General features: G+C 42.7%; 1 protein-coding gene across 2 annotated transcripts in view; it reads left to right on the top strand.

Annotated features, from left to right (window-relative positions):
• Nucleotides 1-23,781, top strand: part of XPO6 (exportin 6) — a 106,636-nt gene that overhangs the window by 39,238 nt on the left and 43,617 nt on the right. For both annotated transcript variants that reach the window (XM_070779849.1, XM_019987845.2), the window contains exons 3-8: nucleotides 59-171; nucleotides 1,132-1,329; nucleotides 4,731-4,890; nucleotides 6,839-6,916; nucleotides 16,022-16,475; nucleotides 19,736-19,862. In XM_070779849.1, coding sequence (XP_070635950.1) covers nucleotides 59-171; nucleotides 1,132-1,329; nucleotides 4,731-4,890; nucleotides 6,839-6,916; nucleotides 16,022-16,475; nucleotides 19,736-19,862 — 1,130 coding nt within the window. The remainder of the gene's footprint in view (nucleotides 1-58; nucleotides 172-1,131; nucleotides 1,330-4,730; nucleotides 4,891-6,838; nucleotides 6,917-16,021; nucleotides 16,476-19,735; nucleotides 19,863-23,781) is intronic.

The following is a 23,781-nucleotide window of genomic DNA, read 5'->3' as shown; positions in this document are numbered from 1 at the left end:
CCTTGTATTAATTTCATGTATTTTCATAGCTTTTTTTGTTGCTGTTTAACTTTTCCAGAGGAACTTCTTAATAACTTTGCTCAGCAAATAGGAGCCTGGAGATTCTGCCTGTATTTTCTCTCCAGCACTAGGAACGACTATGTAATGATGTACAGTTTAACGGTTTTTGAGGTAAGTTGTCAGATACTTCTATACTATTCTGAAGAGTATTTTGTAGTCACATTGCCTTGTCCTTGGCGCTGGACTTCACTTTTGATGTGTACATGGTTGGGGAATAAGCGCAGGGACTTCTTCCCATGTGCTGCCTTTGTCAGGATTCTCTCTCCTTGACTCCAGAAGGTAAGATGGGGTAAGGTTGGGAGGTCTTCTGTCGTAACATATAATTTTCTCTTCCCTGTTATTATTTAAAAGAGATAATGAAAGAAAAGCAGTTTGGGAGGAGGAATGTTACCATTATACCCTCCCAACCACAGAAATCTTCATTTATGTCGACTCTCTTCCAATCATTGTCTTCCAGTGCATACTTTTTAAAAAAAATGTAGTTATAGATCACATCGCTCATCCACGTGCACTGGCCCCTCCCTCCCTGCACTTGCTTTATGTGATGTTCCTGTAAGCGATCGCGCCTTTACTCACCAAACTGCTCTCCTGCCCCACGCTACGGTTGTTTCTGCCGTTGGTTTTAACAGAGACAACAGTGTAATCGAAAGTTTTTGTACCTGCCCTTTTTTGTTTCCATTAGATTATGTTGCCAGTTTTCCCAGAAATGAAGTTGTTGTATCATAGAATTTGAATATTTTATTATTGTCATTGCCAAATTGCTCCAAGCCTTTGTTTGAAAGCCGAGTTTCTTGTTTGAGGGAGACAGCTGCTGTGGGATGAAAGTCAGTTTGTTCTGTGTTAGTTGCTGAGTCGTGTCCAACTCTTGCGACCCCATGGAGTGTAGCCTGTCAGGTTCCTCTTTCCGTGGGATTTCCCAGGCAAGAATACTTGAGTAGGTTGCCGTTTCTGGCTCCAGGGGATCTTCCCGACCCAGGGATTGAACTTGCGTCTCCTGCATTGGCAGGTGGATTCTTTCCCACTTAGCCAGCAGTAGATTGTTAACTTAAAAGACGTGTGCTTGTTTTTCAGAACCTGATCAATAAAATGTGGCTTGGGGTCCCATCTCAGGATAAGATGGAAATCCGTAGCTGCCTGCCCAAACTCCTCTTGGCTCACCACAAAACCTTACCTTACTTCATCCGGAATAAGCTCTGCAAAGTGATTGTTGACATTGGCCGTCAAGATTGGCCCATGTTCTACCATGACTTTTTTACTAACATTTTACAGGTAAGGAGATACTTAGGGAAACTTGATCTTGCAAATAATTTGTTTGTAGGAGTGATTCGTTTCTGTCTGGAAGAGGCATTTTAAGACTTTTTTAGACCTGCAGTGGTGAGGGCTCTGTGGGATTGATTAGCTCATTCCCTTAAGCTTTGTTCTCCAGATGGGTTGTACATTGGTGCAGTGGAAAAGGTGGGGGATGGGGAGCCCCAATTGCTGTGCTAACCTCTCGTGAAATTTTGTCCAGCAAATATTGGAAGCCCTGTTGGGTGCCGCTCTAGGTGTTGGGTGCCAGGATGAAGTTATAGTTTAGTGGGAAGATTGCTGTGCAAGTAATAATTACCCCACAATATGTAACGACAGCAGTGGAGTATGCAGAGTGTGGTGGTGACACGGCATTTAGACTCATGGAACTGAGTGTTGAGTTTCCAGTGTTGCTGGTGATGCGAGGTGGTGAAGTGGTAGAATTAGAGGCTGGGCTGATGGGCAGGGCCAGGGCAGGAAGGGCCTTGCTCTCGCAGAGGGCATCGGTGTTTGATTCACAGTCCTTTCTTGAGGACTGAGGAAAAGTTTGGAAAAGGGAGACAATGTGGTCACAGTTTTATGCTGGAGTGACGGTTCTAGCAACAGTGTGAACTCTGGGTGGCAGAAGGGCGAGGTAGGAATGGAGGCTAGGAAGGCTGCTGCTGGAGACATCGAGTGAACTGAGGGGCCTCAGCCGAGCTGGGGCTTGCCTGGTGAACCTTGGTGGGGAGCGGAGGAGGTGGAATCACGAGGCTTTGGGCAGGGACTGGGTTGTGAGGATGGGGGTAGGAGGAAGCTAGACTGCCTTCCAGGTTTCTGGCTCAGATGGTAGATTTTCCAGGCCAGGGATGGAGGAGGAGGAAATGGGTTTGGGTAGAAGATGGTGTGTTCAGTTTCGCAGAGAATACATTTAAGATTTGTATGTTGCTTCTGCGTCCATCAAGTGAGACATTAGGAAATGTGGATCTGGGTTCAGGATTTGGAAATCATCAGGGAATAGATGGGCCCTAAAAGCCAAGGGGGAGATGCTTTCATTCTTTGACTCCTGTGATAAAGTTGGAAGTGTTTTTATATTATTGAGGCAGTCTTGGGTGTGCAGAAAATGGGTATCATGTACAGATTATAGCAATAACAGTCTTTGAAAATTGGTTATAGTCTCAGTGACTACAGGTTCAGAATTTTCCTGAACAGTAGCACTTTCTAATGTTTGACTGCTTCTCCCTACAAACCATTTGAATGATACAGCAATTAAAAAAAACAGCAGCAGCATCCATCTTGCTTTTCTCAGATTGCCTCTCAAAGTGGCACAGCAGTTCTTCACTCAGTACTATTTTGTTTTGTATGGTGATTCATGTGTCTAGAGATTTATTGCATTGATATTGTAAAGAAAATTCATGCATCGGTTAAAATTTTTTTTCTGAGATTAGCATTTAACGTTTTATTTTTGGTCTTTGTTGCTGCATGTAGGCTTTCTCTGGTTGCAGTGAGTGAGGCCTTCTCTCTAGGTGACGATGTGTGGGCTCCTCATTGCCGTGGCTTCTCTTATTACCGAGCACGGGCTCTAGGCTGTTTGGGCTTCTGTAGTTGTGGCACATGGGCTTAGTTGCCCCACAGCATGTGGGAATCTTCCCGAAACAGGAATCGAACCTGTGTCCTCTGCGTTGGCAGGCAGATTATTAACCACTGGACCACTAGGAACATCCAGATGCATGCATTTAGTAAACTGTTTTCTGAATACCAGCCACGTATCAATACGAATAACTAAGCACGTCATGGGGGGATATGCTGCTGCTGCTGCTAAGTCGCTTCAGTCATGTCCGACTCTGTGCGACCCCAGAGATGGCAGCCCACCAGGCTCCCCCATCCCTGGGATTCTCCAGGCAAGAACACTGGAGTGGGTTGCCATTTCCTTCTCCAATGCATGAAAGGGAAGTCGTTCAGTCATGTCCGACTCTTAGTGACCCCCATGGACTGCAGCCTACCAGGCTCCTCCATCCATGGGATTTTCCAGGCAAGAGTACTGGAGTGGGGTGCCATTGCCTTCTCCGATGGGGGGATATAGTAGTGAACAAATAGCCACCTTCATGGAGTTTATAATCCCAAGGGGGAAGTGTCAGTAAGCAATAAGCAAATAATAAGCAAATAACTTCTTTCAGGTAGTTAATAAAAGTATTGTGCACAAACTAAATATCGGGTGAAGAGGAGGAAATATCAGGGGTATTATTTAGAGGGATAATCCTGAAAGCCGTTTCTGTGAAGCAGACATCTGAGCAGAAACCTGAGTGGAGGTGATGGAGGGAGTCATGTAGGCATCCAGGGAACAGGAACAGTGTTGTAGGCAGAGGGAATAACCGTGCAAAAGACCTGAGGAGGGCAGCAGGCAGGAGCCTGGAGTTGGGGCTTAAGAGGCGAGAGGCTTGCTGGCTCTCTGACACACTTGCCTTCTCTCCAAGTTGGAAAGAACTTGTGGTTACTCTCCATGTTCTCTAAGAGGGAGCCGGGAAGTCCACGGAGATGGAAAGGACCCGGAAGGGGGGGGTCTGAGCGGTTGCCTTTGTGGGTTGGTCAGTGGTGTGTCTTGTGTGAAGCAGCAATGGAACGTGAGGCAGACAGAGAGCTGAGTCTTGTTGGCAGCAATGAGGATGACCCCTGGCGCGAGACAGTGCCTGCAGGATCATTTCCTTTGATGAAGAACAGACATTACCTGTCTGCCCATGAGATTTAATTAATGATTGTAAATGAGAATTTGGAAGAGCCCTTTTCGGTCAGGTGCTCATGGAGATTCCAAAAGGGTAGCTGTCTTCCTCTCTTCCCCACTACCTCCCTCTGCCCACCCTTCATAAATGACTCCTTTCACCTGTTGCAGTCCTCATGGCTTCGAAACACCCCTTTGTGGAAGGGACACTGAACCAGGAGGTGGTGATTTTTGTTCCAAATTACCTTGACTTTAGCAACTCCTGCCACTTTTGTGAGACTCCATTTCTTTCTTTGTAAAATGTGAGAATTGGACTAAGTGATCTTTAAAATTCTTTCCAGTTGTCTTATTCTCTGCTTATCCTTGCATGACAACCAGTCAGAGGCATGAAAGCCATGTCAAAAACCATTGGTGCTCCATTGCTGACATTTCTGATAATGATGATAAATTTCTTCAGGTATGAGTAAACAAGATCAAACTGGTTCTGGAATCAACTTCACCATTATACCATCTTCTGATTAAACCATCTGAAAGATTGTTTTTTTTGTCTTAGTATCCACAGGGGTCCTGAAACCAGCCCCCTGAGGATACCAAGGAACAACTGTACTTAGCTGGTTTACCATTAGTTAGCCTTCTTTGTGCCTTAATTAGCCAGACACTCTGCTCAGAGCTGACTTTTTCCTGGCAGTTGATCCAGTCCCCCGTGACAACTCCCCTCGGGCTGATCATGTTGAAGACAACTTCGGAAGAGTTGGCTTGTCCCCGTGAGGACCTCAGCGTGGCTCGGAAGGAGGAGCTGCGGAAGCTCCTGCTGGACCAGGTGCAGACGGTGCTCGGGCTGCTGACAGGTGAGTGGCTGGGTGGCGCCAGGAGGCAGAGTTCTGCCTGCAGACGCCCGAGTGTGGCCCTGGAACTCAGAGTTCTTGAGCTTTAGCTATTACCGAGACGGAGCGTGAAGACAGAAAGAATGTGATGCCGTAGTCCCAGCACCCAGCCCAGTGTCTGGCACATGGGAGGAACTAAAAAAAAATGTTTGTAATTTATTTTCCTTTTAAAGTCTCCGGTTATTTGAACTTGATGATAGCTGTGATTAATGAGATACAGACCGGGTCATGGGAAGGTGACTGAAATACTGATGACTGCATTAAAAGTAAGGCAGGTGGCAGGCACTTTATTTAAGACAATTTGAATTTAAATCACTAGAAGTTGGAGGAGGAAGATGTGAACATTTCAAATACGGAGCAGGGAAGTGAGCCCAGGTGTGGAGTTGGAGCTCAGTGCGCCAGGTTGGAGCTGTATATGGCGTTTGTTTTGTCATCTGGTCTGTTGTACTAGAGCCTTGTGATGATGAGCGAAGAGTAACAACAAATAGAAAGCAAACTGCAGAATGAGAGAGGACGGCAAGGAAGAGAGTGGAGCCCCGGTGTCTTGAGGGCAGCAGGGTGAAGGCCATGCCTGCTGAGCTATGGTGGACCTGCGGGTTCCGAGACACCTGTGGCTCTGGGCTGTGCCAGGCGGTGAGGCCAAGCCACGCTGCTGGAGAAAATAGTGTAGGGAAGGGAAGGGTTTTATTTCTAGCTCTTTGACCCAGGCTGCTTCTTGGATGTCTAGGAACTTTATTTTTTTTTTTGGCATGTGTTAACAGAAGTGGTTAGCATGTGGTGGGCACTTAAAATTGGTTGTCAGAGTGCTTGATTAAAAACTAAACTTGTCACTCCCCCCGCCCCCTGCCCCCTCATCCTTCCCCAAATCTCTAGGAGGAAACCCAGACCTCAGAGCATTTATTCACTGAAAGGATATTTATTGACACACGCAATTAGATGTTAACTTTCTAAAGTTAGGGACCATGTCTGATATCTGTGTCCTACTTGTGTGGACATTGACGTTTTTGAATCAAGATGTCATTCACGTATCATAAAATCTACCATTTTAAAGTGTAACAGCTCAGTGATTTTTAACAGACTCACAAGGCTGCACTACTAGCGCGCTGTCTAGAGTGTTTTGTCACCCCCGACCCTGTTACCTCTCAATGGATTTTCCTATTTAGACTTTTCACAAAAATGGAATCAGAATACATGATCTTTTATGTCTGGCTTCTTTTACTTAGCATGATACGTTCAAAGTTTTCCACGTTGTAATATTAAATGTTTTGAGAACAAAATGTTTTCAAAAGCTTTTATGATCTTATTATGTACCAGGTTCTGTAAGGAGATACAAAGAGTGCTGAAACATAGTCCCTGCCCTCTTGTAGTGTGTGCGCTACTAGCGGAGAAAGATAATGCGTTAAGAGTAAGAGTTATGGTAGTCATGTTTCATGTGCAGGCAAAACTGAGCAGGGAAGACTTCCCGGAGGAGGTGACAGCTGAGTGAAATTCTGACAGATAGGTAGCAGTTAGTCTGGTGAAAGGTCAGGTTGGATTGGAAGGCGGAGAGCAGGTCAGAGATTGAGAAGGAGGTCACATGATGAAGGAACAGCTAACAGTGCAGCGTGGTGAAGCCTGTGCGTGGGGTGCAGGTGAGGCCAGATTTGGAGAGCAAAGGCCTATGCCGAGATTGCGTGGGATGGCACTTACGTCTGGTGAGGAACTTGAGAAGATTGGTGGTCGCTTTGTGGGAGAAAATACATTTGAGTTTGGAATATCCAGTGGTGGTGTTCAGAAAAAGCAGCTGGAGAGAGGGACAGATTTTTAAATACTGATGTTGGATCAGAGATATCAATACATCATTTTTCTAAATCTGACTTTTATATGTTGAGTTTTATTTCTCTGTTCAACTCAGTGTCTCCTTTCCTGGCAGGTATCTTGGAGACTGTCTGGGACAAACACAGCGTGACTGCTGCCACCCCACCACCATCCCCGACCTCAGGAGAAAGCGGTATGGTCTGCAGCACACACGTGTTCCTCTTTTTAACTGCGTTTGGGGGTCTCAACAGGGTAACAAATGCTTATCTGTGCCATATACAGATGTAGATTCTTCCTTAATCTATTTTTGGCCTCTCTGCCCTTGTCCTCTGAGTAGCTGTCTTTCTTACTTCTTAGTTCCTTATAAGTACTTTCTAATATAATATTCTGAACAACATAGTTTGTTTTTCCTTGCCCATCAGGGAGATGGGACCTTCAGACTATGACTGCTGTCCCTCCTGGCCTTTTCTTTTTCCTTTTTCTTAAATTCCTTGGCTGTGTGGTTCCTGCTGAGGTTGGTATGAACCTGTGGGCATGACAGGTCTGCTCTGCAGGCCTGCAGGGGTCAGGTCATAGGAAGTGGGTGGCAGCCTGAAGGAGCTGGCATGAGCCTGTAAAGTGTTTTCTTCTCCATGGGCTCAGGGAAAAGTCATGTTGGTCTGGATGGATTGGGGTCCAGCGTGTAGAGATCAGCACACCTTACTTCAGTTCAGATTCATTTGATACAGTGTGGATGTATTTGCAGTGCCCATTGAATAGTTTATTGGTGGCTTAGTATTGTCCCTAGTATTAATATCTGTTTCGAAAGTCAGAGTGCAGTTCACCTAAAAATGGCTCCTTTCAAGGATGGATGGAAAGAGGAAATTGTGTCTGAGCAGGAACTTTTAGTTTCTAAACGGCTTCTGTTTACACCAAGTGATCACAAATGCTTTTCAAGTAGAGTACATCCTGTGAAGTGTGCACACTTCTTCCTCTACTGTAAAGGTTGATGTGGCTAATGAGAAATGTTTCCTCATCTTTCTCTTCTACCTCAAGGAAATAGGCTGTTGAAATTGGACAGCTCTAAGCTCTAGTGGTTTCATGTAGCCTGTTGTTAATATGTGGAAGTTGAAATTCTTGCAGTTACTGTAGAATTGAAAATATATAGAGGTTGAATTGAAAATGTAATTGAAGTTCTGAGGACTGCTCACAGTTTACTAACTTATTCCAATTCTATTTATCATACTTGGATTAAAAACTGTTAGAGTCTTTTGTCATACTTCTTAGATAAAAACTGTTACAGAGTTCTAGAGGATATTAGAAGCCTATAAGAAATTGAATTTTATTTTTATTTGGTGGCAAACGTTCATTTTCAAAGTGGATATCTGAGGTGACTTAGCAGATTAATATTTTGAAATATTAAATGATTAAAGAAATTGCAAAGATGGAGAGATCTGATTTTATGAATAGATACCTTGAAATCTCTTGCAATTTGGCTGATCTTAAAATTTGACCTTTTGGGAATTCCCTGGCAGTCCAGTGGTTAGGACTCTGCTCTCACTGCGGAGGACCCAGGCTCAGCCCCTGCTTGGTAAGATCCCATAAGCCTCGAGGTGTGGCAAAAAATAAAATCTCATTTCAATAGAAATTTGCTCAAGTCAGTTCTTTAGATGGTTGAATGCTAGCTTAGTGTCATGGCTAAGTGAATAGCAGCAGTTTACTTTAGTAAAACTTGTTTTTCTGAGATTGTTTTCCAGTACCAAAAGCTGTGAGTTTTAGTTGACTTCTTTAGGTACATGTTCTGAGCTAACTCAGTTTATACTTTGATAGACTTATTTTCTGGAGGTCAGGTTGGGTAATATTAGATAATACAAATAATAAATGCTTGCCTAGGTTTTGTTTATGAGGTTAGGTGAAATAAGAACTCAGTTAACATTTCCATATAAATAAAACCTTAAAATATGATGCATACTTTTTGAGAGTTGCCTCTTAGGCACTATTACAGTTTTTGAAGTTTTGAATTGTAGTATTTGAGACAAAGCAAAATAATTGAGACTAGTGGGAGGATGGACCAAGGAGTTAAGTAAATTTTTAAGCTGGCACACTTCCTCTTCAAGGGGAAAAGAATTACATGTTCACTTGTTAACTCTTTTTCTCTTTATGACAGTTGCAGGTGAAGTCATCAGGTCTTGCTTCACTGTTTGGGCAATACTGATGATTTAATCAACTTCTGTTTTGCTCAACTGCCTTTGTGCCCTTAAGACCCAGTTAAGTGGTAAAACTTCTAGAAAATTCTTTAGCTCTCTTGACTATTAGTTCAGTTTTATGGAGGAAATTCCTTCTGAGAAACTGTGGGGCCCAGTGAGTAGATCAGATAATTCCTAAACACACTCTGTGAGCAGTCCCTGCCAGACTTTCACTGCCCTGCCCAACTGCCCATCAGACTTGGCCCTGTGAGCTTTTGGTCTCTTTTTTCATATACTTTTTTGTAATACCATTTTCTGTCTGATCATTTTGAAAGAATAAAACCCAGGGACTAGTCCCTGCAACAACTACTCTTAACAGTATGGAGGTAGAAAAAGTTTTGACGAGTATATGTAGTTAATTTCTCAGAATGCTGCTGCTGCTGCTGCTGCTAAGTCGCTTCAGTCGTGTCTGACTCTGTGCGACCCCATAGACGGCAGCCCACCAGGCTGCCCCATCCCTGGGATTCTCCAGGCAAGAACACTAGAGTGGGTTGCCATTTCCTTCTCCAATGCATGAAAGTGAAAAGTGAAAGTGAAGTGGCTCAGTCGTGTCCGACTCTTGGCGGCCCCATGGACCACAGCCTACCAGACTCCTCCGTCCATGGGATTTTCCAGACAAGAGTACTGGAGTGGGGTGCCATTGCCTTTTCTGAATTTCTCAGAATAGTTCCCCCAAATTGTTGACTCATCTCCTAAACTCACCTCACCAGGCCATAATCCTGTGAAGTCAATGGTGGTTTTATAGCTCATTTACTAAAAAGGAAGCTGGGGTTCATAGTGGTGGTGGGGGGTAACTTGCCAGAGGTCACATCACCAGTGGAGGGTTGCAGTGATGTGAACCATCATTCCAAGTTGAGGTGCACTGTCTCCTGAGTTGCTGTCTCAGTACCAAATGTTCAGCACTTCTGCCCGCCTCCTCCTTCCCGGGTGGAGTCCTGGCTCTGACGCTTACTCAGTTTACCTTCTCTGCCCTTGGATGTGCTCGTAGAAGAGCGACGTGCTCTGGGGAGCGAGGGAGGGGAGGTGGGTGTGCCCTATCTGCATGCTGCGGTTCAGCTTCCTTCTGTACTCGTGCAGCCCCAGCCCTCTTCCTTAGTTACTCTCCTCTTGTCCTCGCTTGGGGGTGGGGAAGAAGTGGCCAAAATGGAATTACATAAATACTGTAGTTTTGAACTAGCTTTGATTGTTCTGTAGTAAAAATTAAGGGGCCATATTGTCCTTGCCCACATGGTGTTTAGTTTTAAATACGTGCGTTCAGTCATGACTAAGTTGCTTCGGTCGTGTCTGACTCTGTGCGACCCTATGGACTCTAGCCCACCAGGCTCCTCTGTCTATGGGGATTCTCCAGGCAAGAATAATGGAGTGGGTTGCCATGCCCTCCTCCAGGGCATCTTCCTGACCCAGGGATTGAAGCCAGATCTCATTTGTCTTCTGCATTGGCAGACGTGTTTTTTACCACTGGAGCCACCTGGGAAGCCCAGTTTTAAATATAGACCTGTACATATGCTGTCGATGGAAAGATTTTAGGTAAAGGTGTCCTAGAGGGCCTGAATTGATTGTGAGCAGTTTATACCTTCCTGTTTTTTTCCCCCAAATTCTTTACAAGTTGCACAGGTTCATGCACTTGCATATCTTCTCACCTGTAGGAAAAATGGGACTTGTTATCACAACTCTTATGATCTTGTTTCCTCCTTCCAAAGGTTTCTTGAAAAGAGTTCCTCCTCATTTTACTGGACTGAGGCTACAGTTAGGTCAGAGGTTCTCAGTTGGGGTGGTTTTGCCCTGCAGGGGATATTTGGCATTGTGGAGAAATTTTTTTTTTTTTTTTAAAAGAAAAAGAGCATTACTGGCATCTGGTGAGTAGAGGCCAGGGATGCTGGTAAATATCCTACAATACATAGAACAACAACAAAGAATTAGCCAACCTCAGATGTGAGTAGTGCTGAGGCTGAGAAACACCTAGAAAAGGTAGAATGGAATAGAAAACGTGGAATTTCAGTAAGGAAGAAAATGAAGAAGCTGAGGAGATCTTTTCATAAAAGCCCATTTACAAGTGTTCCAACCATGTCTGAGGTATTCCCAAGTTAGTAAATGCCCCAGAGTAGCTCACATACTACTTTGGGGCTGGGTACCTGTTGCTGCTGGTGCCTGGCCCATTTCAGGGACGAGGAGGTCACTGACAGGTTTTTGTATAATCAAGGAGGTAGCTTGTAAAGCCTTAGCTTTGCTTTGGAAATGCTGCAGCATGAAGCAGGGTATCTGTTCTGTGGTGACTCCTACACTGGGATTCAAGTAACAGTTTTGTTAAAAACTCTTCTTTGATTTACTAAAATTCCCCTGAAGATTGAGAGTTGAGTAAAATATTTTTACCGAGAAACAACATTAAAAGATACTTGTTTTGAGAGGGGAGAAAAATCAGAGATCGTCCTGTATCGTTATCAGTAGGTTGTGTTTACTTTGCATAATCCTGTTCAGTCTTCGTCCTTGTGCCGGTATCTTTTCTGTAGTTTCGGTCATGGTGGACACACACTGTTTTACATACGACTTTAGATCTTCTATACTTTTCTATATTTGAACATTAGTTTTCTGACTGTTCATTTTTCCTGGCTGCATAATCTTTCCTGACCTGGCTTCTGGGAAGGAGCATAGGCTTTGGGAATACTAAGGCCCAAAGCCTTAGTTTTAGCTAGACCTGGGTTTTAGTTTCAACTCTGCCTCTAACTGAGGAACATGGGGGAAATGCCTAAATTATCTGTGTTTTAGTTATTCTAAATCCCCCTGGAATTCCATTCTGGAAAAATTCTGAGCTGAAGAATAGGGCCGCCTTTTTTGTTTTGAAAGCCAGAATTTATTTCTTTTCCAGAAGGTTTAAGAGGCTTTAAAAAAGGCCCAGGGTCCCAAAGATGTCTGGGTGTAATTTAAGATCATACTGAGGTGATGCTGATTGGTTCTTCTATTGCTAAAGCCTTAGTTTGATCCTGGTTGATAAATGCTCTGATAATTTTAAGAGTTGGGTAATGGTGATTTCCTTTGACTTTGGCATCTTTTATAAACGGCTGTTCCATGATCCATGTTCCATGTTCCATGATGAAAGAAGTAATACCAGAAATAGTCATTGATAGGGAGTAGGTTGTGTGACTCAGGTGGATAGCCACCACAGCAATCAAAATAATTAATCCAGTAACAAACTGAAATGTTTGCAGATTCTTCTTGAACATCCTTCTGCATTATTCTCTGAAGCCAGGTCTTCTGATTATCAGCTTGGGTAGCTGAGATCACGATGAGTCTCATCTGGTATCGGATGCAGCTCTTTCAGAACAGAAACCAGCAAATACCTTTCAGAATAGATGCCAGGGGACAACTGTTTAATCTGGTTTTAACAGTGGAAATTAAAGTCCTTATTAATAAATCACAAAAGCCTCATTTTAATGGCTGAGGAGATTGAGGCTGAGAAAGGTTAACTACTCTGTTCATATTAATCCAACATTAATATAAGGTGGCAGGTCTCAGTAGGTCTGGGGACCTGTGGAGGTCACCCCCAAACCCTTTCAGGGTCCCAAAGGTCAACCATGTTTTCATAAAAATTGTTGAGACATGGTTTGTCATTTTTATTCTCACTCTTATGAGTGTACTGAAAAACAGGTTCGTTCAGATTTTGCATTGCAGTTAACCTTTAAGAAATCGGTGCTTTTCAAATTTTATTATTAGAGTAGCTGCCATTATCTGAAAAGGCCACTAAAATACTTCATTCTCTTTCAGTTTTATTATCTGTAAAGCTGGGTTCTCTTCATATATGTCAGTAAAACAACACAGTACAAAAAGCAGATGAGAGAATCTAGCTGTCTTCTTTCAGAAGTGTGATAATCACTCAGTCGTATCTGACTGTCTGCGAGCCAGTGGACTGTAGCCTGCCAGGTTCGTCTGTCCATGGAATTCTCCAGTCAGGAATACTGGAATGGGTAGCCATTCCCCAGGGTCAGACTTTTATCTCCTTTATTGCAGGCAGACTCTTTACTATCTGAGTCACCAGGGAAGCGCCTCATTTTCTTTTAAGCCACAGAGTAAAGAGAGTTCCAAAAATGTAAAAACAGTGCTATTTTTCACGTTAACGTTTTATAGGGCAAAATATAATCTTTTTTGTTTAAAAACGTTATTTATGATAACAGGTAAATAGGCTTAATTATTATTAAATGAATTAAATATTTGAAAAATTTCCAGTTTTAATTTCTAATGACAAATATCAATAGAAATAACCAATATAAACATGTTTTTGGTGTCTTCAATGATTTTTAAGAGTGTAAAGACTTCTAAGACCCCAAAATATGAAAACTGCTGCTAAGGTAAAAAAATATTTAAAATGTAAAAATTTATCCAGTATTCCACCTTCCAGATATAGCATCATTTTAGACCTCTCTTTCTACATAGATATAAAGATAGAGTAAATAAAATAATTTTGTCCTGAATAAAAGGACAAAATGGCATCATAACACATATATTTATTTATTTTTTTTAAAGAAAAGTTACTTATTTTTTATTTTTGGACTGCTGGGTCTTCATTGTTATGCCCGAACTTCACCTCGTCGTGGTGCTTGGGCTTCTCATTCTCGTGGCCTCTCTCGTTGCGGAGCACAGCTCCAGGCGCACAAGCTTCAGTGGTCGCGGCTCACGTGCTTAGTTACTTTGCGGCATGTGGAGTCTTCTGGGACCAGGGGTCAAACCCTTGTCCCTTGCATTGGCAGGTGGATACTCAACCACTGGACCGCCAGGGAAGTCCTATTTTTATTTTTTGATAAAGGCTTTTAAATTTTAGTTTTACTTGAATTTAACAGAAAGTACTAAATGGAAGTAATTGCTGACTGTGAGACATTTTTCCACAAGGAATATTAGTTTGTAAAAGATATCTCCAAGGATAAGGAAAAAAAAGATTATGAAAACAAATTTCTGACTACATGTTTTAATTTTAGTCCATATATTTTGACTTAATGCTTGTGAAAGACAAGAAAGTTAGCTAGCACAGCCTTCTATAATTCTTCCATTTGTGTAGTCTTGATTCTATATTTAATCCAGTACTCCCTTTGCCACAGCTTCTCCATTCCATAATTCTTCATTTTTGTTTATCTCTTTATTTACGTGGTTTCTTTGTTCATTATTCTCCCTAAGAATTTGTCAATATATTATTTGAATTTTTGCATGTTTGAAAGGAGACCTTTGGGCTTAAGTCACTCTTTGGCCCAGAACTTGCGACGGTGCGCCTCTGCTTTTGGCTTTGAATGTTGCTGTGAATCTGGATTCAGGGCTTTCTTCCTTGTGTATGCGTTTTGTTGCCTTCATTCCTTCTTTATTCCTAAAGTTTTTGTATTGTTTACTCCTTACTTTTTTTCTTGGGGTAGAATAAGCCTTTTTATTTTATAAAGTCTCATCTTTATTTCAGGAAGACTTCTTGTTATAGTTACTGAATGTCTTTTTTTTTTGTCTTTTCTAAAATCGTTTTATAGGCATCTCTCCACCCCCAATTTCATTTTGTGTGATTTCCTTTGGTGTTTAGTTCAGTGCTCCTCAAAACTAGTAAGCAAGCATAAGAATCACCTGGAGAGCTGGTACAAGCACAGCTTCCTCACCCTCCTAGGTTCTGGCTCAGTGGGAGTGGGTGGCGCCTGATCATTGGTGTCTCTGATGGTATCATAACCATCATTGGCATCTTGGTATCAAGCTCCCAGGTTATGTTGATGCAGGTCCACAGACCTCACCTTGACTAGCCCAGTTGTTTTAAATTTTTGGTCCTCGGGCCTGTTTATTCTCTCTCTTTTTAAATTGAGATGTTTAATATAACTGACATGTAACACTGTTAGTGTTAGTTTTAGGTGCATAACATAATAATTTGTATATATTTTGCAGAATGATCACCACATTCTGATCTATCAACAGTAAATCTATTAACACCCATTACCACACATAGTTACAAATACTTTTCTTGGGATGAAAACTTACTTTATACTCTCAGCAGCATTCAAATATAGAATATAGTATTGTAAACTATAGTCACCATACTGTACATCACATCCCCTCCCCAGGGCTTATTTATCTTACAGCTGGAAGTTTGTACCTTTTTACTGCTCTCAGCCTGTTTGACCCACCCTCAGCTTCTGTACTCTTAAGGATTATTGAGGTCCTCAAAGAGCTTTATGAGTTTTATCTATTGATATCAAAACTGAGAAAATTTAGAAATATTTACTAATCCTTTTTTGGGAGGTGTCATTATATATAAATTCATCTTGGTTTTATAGTGTATTGTTGTAATAGTACTACTGTTATATTTGTGCACATTTCAGAACATTATAAGATTTTATGACGGCTCTCCATTGTGGGTCACAGGCTTTCTCTGGTTGTGGTGAGAGGGAGTAGGGTCTCTGGTTGCCGTGCATGAGTGTTTTTTGTTGTGGCACGAGGGCTTCTCTGGTTGTGGAGCATGGGCTCTAGAGTTCACGGGCTCAGCAGTTGTGGCCCTCGGGTTATTTGTTTGTGGTTATGTAGCCTGAGTTGCCCCGAGGCATGGGGTATTTTAGTTTCCTGATCAGGGCTTGAACCCATGTCCCCTGCATTCTTTTTTTATTGGAATATAGTCGATTTACATATTAATTCTTTTAAAAGTAACTGTACTGAACTCAGTACATATAAACAAATAATATATCTTAATGAAAAAATAACTTTCCAAAGCGATCAGAAATTTTTACTTAGAGTGGAGTTATTTTATAGTTTGTAAATCTCTAACATATAGCTTAATAATAGATAGATTTTGCTTTTTCTTGCTAGTGGAATGTAGCCTCTGGAGAGCTCTGTTTTACACTTGAGAGATAATAAAAATGAGAGGGGAAAATAGCATTCTTTTAAAAATACTGTGAATTTGTGAACCCCCAAAGGGAGTTCCTGGGGACTCTTAGGGGTCCCCGGACCAAACTTTGAGAACTTCTGCTTTGTACTAATGCTTTGTTTTTTTGTTTTTTAAGGAGAATTCTTTCTTAAGTTGGTTTGTAAGAGATTTGATGGCGTGTATCTTAAAGTCTTTTGTATTTCAGGTGACTTACTGAGTAACCTGTTGCAGAGTCCTAGCTCAGCCAAACTGTTGAATCAGCCAATCCCCATTCTTGATGCGGAGAGTGAGTATATCTGTTCCCTGGCCTTGGAGTGCCTGGCCCATCTCTTCAGTTGGATTCCTCTGTCTGCCAGCATCACCCCATCCCTCCTTACCACCATCTTCCACTTTGCGCGCTTTGGCTGTGACATCCGGGCCAGAAAGATGGCATCAGTTAACGGCAGCAGCCAGAACTGTGTGTTGGGTCAAGAGCGAGGCCGGCTGGGGGTCCTGGCCATGTCCTGCATCAATGAACTCATGTCCAAGAACTGTGTGCCTATGGAATTTGAGGAGTACTTACTGCGTATGTTCCAGCAGACTTTCTACCTCCTTCAGAAAATCACCAAGGATAACAATGCCCACACAGTGAAGAGCAGGCTAGAAGAACTCGATGAGAGGTAATGACAACAGGTGTGGCTTCGGCTGTGCCCCAAGAACAGGCCTTGACTGTTGATCACGTTGTGCTGCATAGTGTCCGTAATCCTCTTTGGTTTCAGAATCTGGGGCTCCTGGTGAGGAATGGAGAGGTAGGTATGTACCAGTAAGTCTGAGCTTAGCCGCAAGGGCTCGGGTGGTTAAGGGAAATAAGTTGAGGAGGAAAAGCGATTGTACATTGTACAGGTTGGTTGTCTTCTTTGCCCGTCCATCTCCTGTCCTCCCTTCCTCCCTCGTCCGCCCTCTTCCTCACTCTTTGCCTGCAGGTCTGAGGTGGTGCAGGAGCGGGGACCGCTGCTCCGGCAGAGCCAAGCACAGGAGAGGAGGCCCGTGGAGGTACAGGAGTTACACTCGCCTTTCCTCGCTTGGTGTTGCTTGTTGGTTCTCACTGTTTGACTTTTCCCAAATGAACGTCGTGCAGTGTATAGGGATGTTGTCACAATTGTAAGTTTACACCGCTGGCAAGGTTTCCTCAGAAGAGAGGGGGATGTTCCTGTGGGCAGACATCTGTGTTTCTTGGTTACTGTCCTCTTGAAAGCAGCCTAAAGTCACTTCACCTGTCTTTGTTAAGAACTCAGATGACTCCACAGTGAGCTGAGGCACAGTCTCATTGTTTATTTCCGTTAGAGATGATAACATTTATGAATGTTACAGTGTTCATTAATGTGATGCTACTGCTGTGTAAAAACAAGGGAAGATTGGAAGCGTATATATCAAGAACATTTTGTTGACCATTCAGAAAGTTTCAAGCAAATAAATTGTATTGAATTAGTAAATATTTCTAGATTGCCTGGGAGCAAAAGTCATTAGTATTTCAATTAATTTTCCGTGGTTTGTTTTTGTTGTTAAGCTATGCAGAGTTAAGCCATTTCCTTTTCCTTAGAGTAAGCAGTGGGATATAAAGTCAAGTGCCTAAAGTCAAGACAGTTCTAGTCCTTTTTAAATTTAGCAAGTTTCACAAGTTTTTCTAAAGTTGAAAAAAATTGGTATGTAAGATTATTTTGGTTTGGTTCATCATGAACAAGCTTTCTGTGAAAGTTTCTTCATATATTCACAAAGGAACTCATAATCTGATATGGTAATATGTGGGTTTATTTTGCATTATTTGATAATGGCTTTCTATCTGAATTCAAAGGTATCAGCTTTCAAACACACAACTGTATATGTTTATATCCTTTGTAGCTTTGGTTAAGTAAGGCTGTATCTTCATATGGTTGAAAAAACTTAACAGTTAACCTAGCAGCTTACACCAGCCATCAAACAGATATCAGTTGTTTTGACTTTTACTTTTAGTCTAATGTCTGTTACGGCTTACATTTGGGTGGTATAAAAATGTCATCATGGATGATGTATACTGATTTTGTCACATGTAACTTTTGTGCTCTTGGTTTTATATTTTAATCCTGTGCTTCCTCTTGCCCTGTGAAAGCTGAGAGGTGCCTGGAAGCAGAAAGGTGACATGAACAATACTGTGTGCTTGCTTCCTGGCTCTTGGGTCCCTTCCCCCTAATTCTAAACAGCTAAGTCCTTTCTCAGTTGTTTAGGAGCTACTTAACCCCAGGTTTCTTGCCTCTGTTCTCCTGCTTTTTTCCCTAACTTTCTACTGCTCATTGGCACCTGTACCAGAAGGTGGGCAAGGGAAAGAAAATGAGGTGAAATAAAATCTGAGTGTCAGCTGCCAAACAGTCTTGCCTGTATTCTTTTTAAAAATTGAGTTGGAGATGAAAATAAAATGAGATTGTGTGTTACATGACCTATGACTTTTCTTTCTTCTTTTATGGGTGGTAGGGAATTGAGTACAGCTTCCTGAAGAGCAGTAAAATGGTTGACAGCTTTGAATAACCACGTCAAAATGTAATAAGCAGAGCAAGGAATGAAGAGTTCCTGCTCTTGAGTCTGAGTGATTGAAGGCTTCAGAGAGAAGTTCTTTTGTACTTTCCCATCTCTAAGAACAGTTGATTGGTGCCTTACTGTTTTTTAAGTGTTTGGCCCCATGATCCTTATCAAACAAAGTAATTTTTTTTTTAAAGCTTCAGATAAACTTGCCTGTGTGTGGCGGCCACACAGACAGATTGGTCACCCTCAGGTGCTAGGTCCCAGAAGCAATTTGGGACGTTTATTGATGGGCCAGTTTTGCTCTTCTCAGGACTAGTCTTCTTCCCCTTTATTATCTAATATATCTTTGCTTTAAACAAAAAAGCCAGCTTCTTGCAGTTAGGACTTTCAGAATTGCTTTTAGCCAACATAATTTTTGGCTAAGGCCAGGTTTACCTTTTTTTAATCAGTCTCTGAAATGTGATTTATGGAGGTACACCCATCTCATTTTCTAATCACCTTTTGGTATTGAGGGGCTTATAATGACAGTTTCTGAAATGTGAGAGTGATGACGTGCTGTGTATTTAATAACAGACATCTCTTATCCTTACAGCTGTGACCCACACTCCTCTGTGAAATGATTTTTGAATACACATGAAATGGGAACTCCCTGTGATGTGAAAAGAAAAGAGCACTGGATTGGGAGTGGATGGTGGTCCCATTCTTCCATGAGCTGGCTGAGTGACCTTGGGCCAGTCACTTTGTCTCTCTGGGCCTCATCTGTAATATGAAGCATCACTAAATTGTCCCTGAGTCTTGTCCAGCTCGAACAGCCCTCCTCCCTTACTTGTGAAATTTTTTAGAGTGGATTGGGATGTGCTATGTTTAATTAGCACTAGAGCTAGAGGGTGGGGAGAAACACGAACATTCGGTTGCAAGCTTGAATAGATCTTACCTGGATGCCATGCCTTTTGTATAGCCTTGCTTTGTTTTGGGGTTTTTAGCACATTTGTTCTAATATTTTGGCCTCTTAGCAAAGAAAACCAGCCCTCCAGACGTGCCACATTGAAATGACAGCAGATCCACCCGTCGACCTTTCAGTACCATTTCCTTTCCCTTTAATTGGGTCATCACACTGAGTTAGCAAATGTGAGGATGCTAGCTTATAAGATGCCTTAGTAGATGGTGTCTGAGGATTAAAGTTGCTTTTCTGCTGTGTTTCAGGTGGTAATGGAATGGAGGGTTGCCTGACCTGTAGGTAATTGTTGCAGGCCTTTATATTTTTAACTGAAAATATGTTATAAATCTGTATAGTTTTGTACTGAAGAAATTTGGATTGAATTGAATTCTCCTCTAAGGAGGTGACTGCGTTTCTCACTGTCGCCTTTTGTCTTCTTGTCTTCTCTAGCTACATCGAGAAGTTTACTGACTTTCTGCGGCTCTTTGTGAGCGTTCACCTAAGGAGAATCGAGTCCTACTCCCAGTTCCCTGTGGTGGAGTTTTTGACACTTTTGTTCAAGTACACATTTCATCAGGTAAAGCACTGGAATGGCCCATATCCATCCCTTTCCCACCCAAGAAGCCCACTTTGTTATTTTGAGGTGAAAGGACATTATTGTATTTTGCGAACATTTACTAGTGCTTACTATATGAAGATGAACCCCTTTATCCTTCATAACAGCCCTCTGAGGTAGGTGTTATTATCATCCCCATCTTACAGATAAACAAACTGAGGCACAAAGAATAACTTGCTGAGGGTCTTAGAGTTGGTAAGCAGTGTAGCCACAGTTTGAACCCACAGGGCCTGCAGCTGTAGTCTGTAGCTGTCACTAAGCCTTCCCACAAGGAGATGGTAGGTAGTGCAGCTCTCAAGAGTTCAGTTTTGGTGGATCCAGTTGTTCCCCCCATTCTGCAGTTGTTTTTTGAGCTCCTATTGTATTTCCTCTTAAGCCAAGTCCTTTCTCTTCATTAGAATTTAGTTCTGGTCACCCAGTATTTTTTATTTCTGTATATATTTTAGCAACTTTATTGAGATAGAATTCACTTGTTAAGAAATTCACCCGTTGTAATTGTACAATTCAGCGGTGTTCAGTAGACGCATGGACTTGGGCAGCCGTCATCGCAGTGCTGTTTTGGATCTTTCAGTCATGCCCTTTCACTTGTGCTCATTTGCATGTCTTTTTTTTCCCTTTTGTATAATTGTCTTTATTTGTTTTAACTTTATTTTGTTTTGGGGTATAGATGATAAACAATGTTGTAATAGTTTCAGGTGGACAGCATGGAGACTCAGTGACCCATAAAGACGTATCCATTCTCCCCCCAGGCTGCCCTCCCATCCAGGCTGCCATGTAACGTTGAGCAGAGTTCCCTGTGCTATACAGTAGGTCCTTGTTGCGTGTCCTTTTTAAAATGAGCTTTTTGGGGAGTTCCCTGGTGGTTAGGATTCTGGGCTTTCACTGCCATGGCCTGGGTTCAATCTCTGGTCAGGGGAATTGAGGTTCCGCAAACCTCAAGGTGCAGACTGCCCTGCTCCCCTCCAGAGCTTTTTGTTGAAGGGTTACACACCTAAAGAAGTGTGCAAATCATACGTGTACAGCTTCATGAGGTTTCCCAAAATGAACAAAGATTTCCCAGGTAACCACCACCCACGTCAAGAAATAGAATGTTACCAGAATCGCCCTCATGTCCTTCCCAGATCCTCCCCAGTTCTGACTTTAGCAGCTCAGAGGCGTTTTAGAACGCCTCTAAATGGAAGCATACAATGTAGATTTGTTTGACTTTCTTCATTCAGCATTATGTTTTTCATCTGTGTTGTGTGTGGCAGGAGTTTTTCTCACTGTTTTATAGGAAGTCATTAGAAGCCGTGTCACTGTTGGTTTGGGCTACTTCCGGTTTCTGGTGGTCATGAATCATGCAGCAGACGTTTTTGTGCCTGCCTTTGGTGACATGCATAACTCCTTCTGTTGGTGTGTACTAGGGATGGAACTGCTAGGTCAGGGAGGGCATCTGATTTTATAACTAGTCATTTTGGTGGTTTGAAACATGTTGTAACTTCATGAGGCTAGAGGAGAGGCAAGGGTGGAGGCCGGGAGGGGTGTGTGAATGTAATAGGGGATTTGGAAGGGCATGGGTGGAGGAGGAGGAGGTTAAAGAATTGATGAGATGTCTGATAGAGGGGCCAATGAGCGCAGAGCTAGGAGGAAGCCAGCTGAGCTCACCAGGGCTAAGATGGGACAGAGAGGTGATGCGATACAGGAGGGTGAGGATGTAGGAGAGAAATATCAGAAATGGGAGAAACTGGAAAGAGAATCAGGAGAGAAGGAAGGCTTTGATTGATACTGTAGAGTAAGTGCAGTAGATGTGAGAGAGAAGGAACCAGTGCTGGGGGCAGAAAGAAGGGGTTTATTTGGGAAAACAGAATGGAATGTCATATAGCTTTGCTCTCTATGTAAAATGGGATCTTTTAAAGATACATGTTATAGAAGAAAGCTTAAAAAAATGTTTTAAGTATGCATGTCTAATGACTACTTCTTTGAGTGTTTGACCTCTGGTTATTTCTAATAGGCCTCTGTCCTTGGACATGTCTTTTAAATTTCTAAGGATTTAGACTGCAGGGGGGCATCTTTTTTTTTTTTTTCATTTTTGAATGAGCTGGGTCTTCCTTGCCACACGAGGGCTTTCTCCACTTGTAGTGAGTGAGGGCTACTCTCTAGCAGCGGCCAAGGGCTTCTCATTGCACAGCACAGGCTCTAGAGCATGTAGGCCTAGTAGTTGTGGCTCATGGGCTTACTTGCCCCGTGGCATGTGGAATCTTCCTGGACCAGGGATTGAACCTGTGTCCCCTGTATTGGCTGGTGGATTCTCAAACATCGAACCACAGGGAAGTCCTCTAGTTCTCTTTTTGTTCCTTATCTTGTTACCTTAGCAGGTGACTTTACTTCTGAGCCTTGGTTTCTTTAGTCTGTAAAATGGAAAGAAGAAAAATATCTCTCCGTTTTCCAGGACTGTTGTGAAGGTCAAATAGACCAAATGCAAATGGAAACAAATCCCCTGGAGAAAGGAGAAGTGGCATCATTAGTTTCTAAAGGCGCTTGCCAGTTAGTCTTTAGTGACTAACTGGCTCTGGAATCTGATGAGTAAATCTGAGTATGGGTACATTTTAGAAAGGAGTCTGTGAGGGCTCTGCAGAGTTGACACCAAAAGTGCGGTCAGCCCATCCATCTTTATGACCTTAGCCTTCTGTGCCCAGAGCAGTTGTCAAAGGCCAGATTGTGGGCAGCACAGGAGGCCTCACAGTGGGGCCTGTAGATATGGATGTGAACCATGGTGTTTCAGGTCCTGAAGAGGGTGTATCTGCCCAACTTTCTTCCAGCCTCAAGCCACATAGTAAACCCTCAATTCAAAGGCATGAGAAAGACGTGTGTAATCGTGAAGCACTTTGACATAGCCATTAGCTCTTCGCTTTTCTCAAAAGCCACATGCATCAGTTATGTTTTTTGGTGAGGGAGCTGATAGGTATTGCTTTTCAAGTCAAGGAAGGGTGACTGGGTAAGCTCCTGACAGGAAGCACAGCACACTACAGCCAGGACAAGGCTACATCTCCTGGCTGCCAGTCAGTGCCTGTCCACAGGCTACCCATATTATTTCCACATGGCTTATTGTGTTTTTTTTTCCTGCTTATTTTTCTAATTCATTTTGTGCTCTGAGGATGGCCCTGCCAGTGGTCCTGATTGAGCTGTTAGCAGTCTAGTTCCAGGGCTGCCCTGTGGATTATGAGTGGCGTCTGCCACTTTAAAAAATAAAAGGTTACATATTTGACTGTGTTACGTCTTAGCTGTGGCGCACGGGCTCTCCGTTGTGGCACTTAGGCTTCTCTAGTTGTGTAGCACCGGCTCCAGAGCCCCCAGGCTTAGTTGCCTCACAGTATCTGGGATCTTAGTTCCCTGACCAAGGATCAAATCCAATTCCCCTGCATTAGAAGGCGGATTCTTAACCACTGACCATCAGGGAAGTCCCTGCCACATTTTTTAAGTTTATAGCTTTTCTGTCTTATTAGACTCAGCCTGGGTATAGAACTCTCACTGTACACCACCACCATCATTGTAAGTTACCTCTTGGACAAATTTCATACCTGCCCAGGTAAACTTCTGGATTTTCTTGGATCAGAAATGGAAGGAAGCTGATCTAAGAAGATCGTGTTATTATTTCTTGCCATATCTAATCCTGCTACCAATGATGTAGTTGAATGAAGTAATCACAAGTAAATCCAAGGAGTTCTTGTAGGTAGCAAGAATTCGAAGGGATGCATAAGGGATTGTGGGGCGGGGGTGCCACACATGAAACTGAATGTGTATGAGGAGGACTGGATACTGGAGAAGAGAGTGCCTGGATTTAGCAAAACTCCTGAGAAAGTGCAGTGGTCCAGTTTCTAGGACCCTATAAAGACTTGCTGTC

The sequence above is a fragment of the Bos indicus genome, chromosome 25 (assembly GCF_029378745.1).
Source record: "Bos indicus isolate NIAB-ARS_2022 breed Sahiwal x Tharparkar chromosome 25, NIAB-ARS_B.indTharparkar_mat_pri_1.0, whole genome shotgun sequence".
Taxonomy (NCBI): Eukaryota; Metazoa; Chordata; class Mammalia; order Artiodactyla; family Bovidae; genus Bos; species Bos indicus.
This window is presented reverse-complemented; position numbering and strand designations above follow the sequence as displayed.